General features: G+C 41.7%; 1 protein-coding gene across 1 annotated transcript in view; it reads left to right on the forward strand.

Moving 5' to 3' along the window:
• The window catches only part of DHFR (dihydrofolate reductase), a 31,642-nt gene extending 25,538 nt beyond the window's left edge, over positions 1–6,104 (forward strand). Inside the window, exon 6 of the mRNA XM_036999857.2 lies at positions 5,775–6,104. Within this exon, the coding sequence (XP_036855752.1) occupies positions 5,775–5,838 (64 nt within the window). The 3' untranslated portion in view covers positions 5,839–6,104. The remainder of the gene's footprint in view (positions 1–5,774) is intronic.
• The last annotated feature ends 1,151 nt before the right edge of the window (positions 6,105–7,255 follow it).

The raw sequence follows: 7,255 nt of genomic DNA on the forward strand, positions 1-7,255 counted from the left end.
GTGAGGATGCGGAGAAAGGGGAACCCTCCTACACTGCTGGTGGGAATGTAAGCTAGTTCAACCATTGTGGAAAGCAGTATGGAGGTTCCTCAAAAAACTCAAAATAGAAATACCATTTGACCCGGGAATCCCATTCCTTGGAATTTACCCAAAGAATACAACTCAGATTCAAAAAGACATATGCACCCCTATGTTTATAACTGCACTATTTACAATAGCCAAGATATAGAAGCAACCTAAGTGTTCATCAGTATATGAATGGATAAAGAAGATGTGCTACGTACACACAACGGAATACTATTCAGCCATAAGAAACAAATCCTACCATTTTCAACAACATGGATGGAGCTGAGGGATATGCTCAGTGAAATAAGCCAGGCGGAGAAAGACAAGTACCAAATGATATCCCTCATTTGTGGAGTATTAACAACAAAGCAAAACTGAAGGAACAAAACAGCCGCAGACTCACAGACTCTAAGGGACTAGCGGTTACCAAAGGGGAGGGGAGGGGAGGGAGGGAGAAGGGGATTGTGGGGGTACTATGATTGGCACACACGGTGTGGGGGGATCGTGGGAAAGACAGTGTAGCACAGAGAAGACAAATGGTGACTCTGGCATCTTACTGCAATGAAGGACAGTGACTGCAATGGGGTATAGGGGGGACCCAACATGGGTGAATGTAGTAACCAAATTGTTTTTCATGTGAAACCTTCATAAGAATGTATATCAATAATACCTTAATAAAAAATAAGTTATGGCTGGATTGTTTGGAAATGCATCTTGTTTCTAGTGTGGGTCCTTGAGGCATTGGAAACCAGGAGACTAAAAGTTTGGAGTTAATGCTAATTGTTCTTTGTGGTTGTGAGAAATATACACAGAGTTCAGGTCTTAGGAAAGAACTCCATATTTCAGGAAAGTGACTCATTCATGGGCAGAGATAGGTCTCAGAATGAGTAATACCATTCTTTGCACATGGAAATAATTTTATCATTTAGAGCCTTTTTTTAACATTGCACATTAGGCTTGGGTCATAGTTCTGTATTACTTGTATTCTTATTGCCTATGTCCATTATATTTGATAAAAGTGTTCTTCTGTTGTGGGGTATATTCTTGTTTGACCTTTCCATCTAGACTAGGAAGACTGTTCCCTAGTAGGCCATTAGTAACATAGACTTCTCCACATTCTGTCCTCAAAACTTACTTCTGGAAGCTCTTTGTTCCAGATTGTAAGGGGATGGGGTCTGAACACTGCAGGCCCTCAGTGTATGCTCCCTGCCCGTCCTCTCACCACCCAGAGTTCTCCTGTGTGCGTCTCATGCCTCTCCAGCCAGCCTGACAACCTGAACATCTTTCTCATTTCGTAGCATTTGAGTTCAAATTAAGATATAGTCAGTTCACTTAGTATAAACTCAGAGGGGCAGAAAGCAGAGTGATCTAGACAGAACAGTTCTGAATTTCCATCTTAAAAACTTAAGCTATTACTCAGGTACATAAATGTCGTATTGGTCAGAGTTTTCCATAGAAACAGAACCAATAGGATATACCTAAATTAAAATATTTATTTCAAGGAATTGACTCATGCAATCGTGAGAGCTGGCAAGTCTGAAATCTGTAGGGCAGGCCAGCAAGCTGGAAATTGAGCCAGGGATGATGTTGCAATCTTGAGACAGAAGTTCTCTGAAAAATCTAATTTAGCTCTTAAAGCCTTCAACAGATAAGATTAGGCCACATTGTCAAGGGTGATCTATTTAAAGTCAACTGATTGTAGGTGTTTACTATATCTACAAAATACCTTCAGAGCAACATCTAGATTCATGTTTGAGTAAATAACCAAGTACCACAGCCTGTCCAAATTAACCCAGCAAACTATCACAGTAATCAAAACAAAAAAATGTGATTGTGCTATATGCCTCCTTGGAGATACTTCCTTTTCACATTAGAAACCTTAAAAAAAAAGGCAACTCTCTTAAGCACAAATGTTATATTTGTTGATCTATCAGGATGCTTTTCTTAAAGAGTTTGTGGTTCAGTCTAAACAGAATGTCAACCACACTGGAGATCTTTTATTTGCGATTGGATCTTAATTTGACACCTCCGTCTCCATAGTTTAGTGATTTTCAGAGCTTTGATTAAAAATGAAAAGTGAAGTCCAGCTTTTAAGCTTGTCTCCCCTATACCCCTGAAATCCAGCTCCAATAGGACATAGCCTACTTGCTTTTTATCCCTCTTGCTTTTTATCAGTGCCTCCAGGTATTTACAGCTTCAAAAAGCATTCCTTTGGAAAATCAAGTCTGAAAATATTCAGAGGGCTAGCCTTCAACTCTACAAACTTTTGACAATAGTGTACATTGAATATAGTTGGTCATGATCTGTTTCTTTTCATAACCTGTGGTTTGTGAGTGATTTCTCGGAAATGTTGATTATAAGATAAGCTCTCTTCGGTCAGTTTCAAAATGTGACTCCCAGGTAGGTAACTGTCTAGTAGAAGCATCTTTTCAGAGAAATGAGGGGGTGAGTAAACCCCAATGGACTCACCATTGTCGCTGTCCAGAGTCGTGGACCTGCCCATTCAGCTCTTGAAAAGCAGTGCAGAGTGCCCGCCTGGAGCATTGGAGAGCCTGTGACCCCCACAGGCATGTAGGTGGGGGGGCAATTGGGGAGCTTCAGAGCTTTGTATTCTGACTTTTCTACACAAATTCTAAAGCCAGGGAAGAGGGCAAGAAAACAAGCCAGGCTTCACATGAGCCAGCCCTCAGATCCGTCCTTGAGTCACTCTGTTAAGTAGAACAAGGTAATTGTCTCGTTGAAGACCTGCAGAAAGAGCTCGTGGGAAAGAACAGTTTGTGCCTGGAATATACTCATTAACTTGTGTGTCAAAAGGCCACACGTGGATAGAAACCATGATCTTGGCATTCTCTGCACTCTGCATTCTTGGGACTTGAAGGGCAGAAGCCCACGTGCGTGGGTGGCACCTGTCTCCTTCTCCTGGCCCTTCCCAGGTGACAGTTGGAGGGGGTAGGAGGTGTCGGCCTGAATTCCCAGAGATTTGGGTCAAAAGAGAGCAGAAAAAGAGGGTGCCTGTACAAATAAGCACTCCCTTAAAGGCCTGTTTTCTGTTTCTTGGGACCCTCCTACTAATCTAGCTTAAATTGAGAGGGGATTTGGTTTGCCTCACTGGCTGTTTCCACCCACTCACATTCACAATTATAGTTTTTTTCATTGTCATTTAAGTACATTTCATATGCATCATTTTTTCATGGCCCTCTGCTAAAATCGGCACAAACACTGCCCTTCACCGTAAAGTAGTGGTAACAGTGCTGGCCAGAGAGAATGCCTGGGTTTCAATACTGTGACCACCTGGGAATGTTCATTAATAATCTTAGTTGCAAAAAGCAAATCCCCACTGGAATCACCACCTAATCTAGTTGGGTGGGACAGTGTGTCAACTGTAAAGATACAAACACAAATTGAAACTGAAATGTGAAGGCCATGGGAAACCAGGGGGGCTCCACTGGTTGATAATTGTGGTTTCTTCCTGCTGTGTCTGATTTCATAAGTGTTCCCTTCGTAACTCCAGGCTACCACTCAAAAGGTTTGTGTTTGGGATCCCACTACTAACTCTTCATTTTCTCTGTTTCTTAATTCAAATTTTCAAGCAATAATATGATTGTCCCAGCTTATCTTTTAAAGTCAGGTCTTAAAATAGCCCAATGAGGATTGGCTGCTTGTAGGACAAGGACCTCCCCTGACCAGTCAAATGCCTTGAGCAGCCAACTTCCATCCTTCTCTAAACGATGTGGCGGGGCAGGCATTCTGAGGTGTAGCTGGTCCAAAACACTTGGACAGGTACTTAACCTCTCCACACCTGGGGTCCTCAACTGTATTACAATAGAAGCACCTGCCTTAGTCCACAGACTTACCACACATTCACTCAAAAATCATTTATTAAGCTCCTATTGAGTGCTTTTCAGGCACTGTGCTTAGCAATGGGAACCAAAGGTGAATATAACATGCATTATCTGTCCCCACGGAGTTGGCCATCCAGGATCTAACAAGATTGTATCTGAAAACACAGCCCCTACCGCCCCACCTGCAGCCCCACTGCAGATTCAACATTCAGATTCCTTCATTCATTCTTTAATTCATCAAGGATTTCTTAAGCATCTGCGATAAGTTACACAGCATTAGGCATCCAACATAAGCAAGATATGGTTTCTGATCTCAAGCTCATGGTCTGTTTGAGAAATAAACATGCAAGTAGTAATGGTGCAAAAGCACAAGTTAGCAGGTAGAGTATGAAATATGGACAAGGGAACCTCAGCTCAAAGGAGGCTTCTTAGAAGTGACACCTGAGCTGAATGAAATTGAAGGATGAGGAGGAGTTTTTCAGGTGGTTAAACACTGGAGAGTGATAGGAGGGGAAGAACTATGGACATTCCAAGCAAGGAAAATGATATGCAAAAGTTGGGAAGAAAAGTAGAGATTGTGGGAAGTTTCAAAAAATAGAACACTAAGGTTGCTGAAACATAAAGTTTAAGAAGTATGGCAAAAATATAGCTAGAAAATGAGAGGCCAGATTACCACATAGAACCTTGCTAAGTAGTTTACATTTTATCCCATGCCCCATGTGCAGTCATGAAAGAATTTAGAGTAATGGATTAATCTCAGTAATTAATCTGAATCATCTTAGATATTCTTTTTACCGAAAGCATGCTGGAAGACAGAGCAAGGCTGGATTGGAGAGGGGCAAGACCAGAGGCAAAGAGGCAGCAGCAGAGAGATAAAACAGCCTCCTGGAGAGACACTGAGAGCCTGAGCTGATGAGGTGACAGTGGAGAGGACAGGAGAGGGGCATCTCCAGAGAGTTTTAGAAGGCAGAATCCACAGAACTTGGTGATTGTTTTGGAAGTTGGGAAGAAAAAGAGTGTGAAGATGATTCCAAAATTTCTAGCCTGAGAGACCAGGAAGTAGAAGGATGCTGGATCCCAGAGAGGGAGTTCAGAAAGGAAGCAAGCAGGGAGCCCCTAACACCATTTGGACATGTGGGGTTTGAAGTGCCTCTGAAGCAGACAGAGATGTTGAGTGGCCCTGCAGCTGTTTCTGCAGCCTGTTGCCCAACACAAGAGGCTGGCAGGAGATATAGATGTGAAGGCATCAGTATGTGGAAGTTTTTGGGACCATGAGTCAAGAGAAGGTACAGTGTGAGAATGAAAGGATCCATGGAGGGGACTGTGGATGGACACCAGCCTGCATGGGTGAGGACAGTGAGAGAGGACTCACTGTGATTGGAAGAAAACCCCACCTTCCCAAGGCCTAGCTGGTTACTCCCATCCTGCCACTTAGGAGTATGCTTTGGACAGAGACAAAATAAATCATTATTCCCTGACAAAGATTAGTAGATTAGAAACTAAGAATTCCATCTGGTCCAGGGTAAGGATGAGCTGTATTTTCAAAGTTTCAGTGGCTTGTGTGTGTGTGTGCATGCATGTATGTATATATGGAAAGAGAGAGAAAGCAGATGTGGCAAAATGTTAGCAAATCTTGAATCTAAACAGAGAATTGTACACAGACTTAGAGTGACTCCCATGCTCCCTCCTCCTAGTGTTCATGCACTTGTGTGACTACCTATCCTTTAGTGTGAGCAGGACCTGTGACTTTTCCTAGACAATAAAATATGGCAAAAGTGACAAGATGTACATGTTTATATGCATATAATTATGTGGTTCAGTTACATAAGACTAGCTTCTTAGTGGAGTCTCTTTTTCCTTTGCTAGCTTTGAGGAAGTAAGTGGCCATCTTGGGGAACCCCCCTTGGCAAGGAACTGTGGTGGCATCTAGGATCTAAGAACGGCTTCCAGCTACAGCCAGCAAAAAACTAAACCTCTCAAACAACTGAATTTTGCCAATAACCTGAGTGAGCTTACCAGTGAATCATTCCACAGTTGAGTCTGGTGAGACCACAGCCCCAGTGAACACTTTGTGCTGCCTTGTGAGACCCTAAGAAAAGGACCCAATCAAGCCATCCCCAGGATTCTGACTCACAGAAACTGTGAGATAATATGTGTTGTTTCAAGTGCTAACTTTGTGGTAATATCTTTGTGCAGCACTAGGAAACTAATACAGGGTGTGATGGTTAAAGGAATGTGTCACCCAGATATTTGTTCAAACATTATCCTGGATATTTCTGTGAGGGTGTTTTTGAATGAAATTAACATTTAAATAGGTCTGAGGAAAGGAGGCCCACCTAACATGGGTGGGCCTCAACCAATCAGTTGAAGGCCTGAATAGAACAAAAAGGTTAACCTTTCTCCAGGTAAGAGAAAATTCTTCCTGCCTGACTGCCTTCAAACTGGGACATCAGCTTTCTTCCTGCAACCTTCAGACTTGAATCAAAACCTCAGTTCTTCCTGAATCTCAAGACAGCTGGCCTTTGAACAAGAACTACACCATTGTGGTTCTCAGGCCATTGGGATAAATAAGGATATACAGATATCATTGTAAAATTCTTTCAGTTTTTATACATACTTGAAAATATTCAAAATAAAAATTGGGGAAAATGTTCTGGAGTCAGGAAGTGTCAGGAAATAGTGGAAAGAGGCTTCTATGAAGATTCACTAGACTTTCTCCCTCCCTTAGTCTCCACCTCCCTCCTACCTCTTTTTCCCCTCAGTGAATCTACTTTAACATGAGACTTTAAAATACACAATAGAGACTGTAGCTAAACATAAATAATAAATCTACCCCTTTTTTTGTGCAAATGTCTGTTCTATAAACATCACACTGAGAGAAGGCTTGGCCTTAACCTTTGTTCTGCAAACGTTTCAAAATTTTTTTTACTGCCACATTACAAGATAAATGTCAGTCTAAATGAAGGCTTTTCTGTAAAACTCAGCAACTTCACAGATGGCCTCTAATTCATAGTCATAAAAGACAAGACTGCATTTTTTTTTGGTGAAAATAATTTCTAAAGCTCTTCTTAAGTTCCCACCAGAACATAATGCTACTCTTGATGCTGTATGATGTCAGTTAAATAAATTCAGACACTGTCCTCCAGGAGTTATCAACCCAACTGAGAAAATTACATAAAATCAAGGTTTTATCTAATATTAATATAACCACTTTCTTCACCACATGTGAACCTCAGTGATTACACATGGCTCAAAAGCTGTTTTCTCTGATGTGACTTGATGAGTAAGTAACCCTATACAAAATGTGAATAAGGTTAGCCAGAGGCAAGTAATGCAGATACACCTCA

Source organism: Manis javanica, chromosome 1 (assembly GCF_040802235.1).
Source record: "Manis javanica isolate MJ-LG chromosome 1, MJ_LKY, whole genome shotgun sequence".
In the NCBI taxonomy this organism is placed as follows: domain Eukaryota; kingdom Metazoa; phylum Chordata; class Mammalia; order Pholidota; family Manidae; genus Manis; species Manis javanica.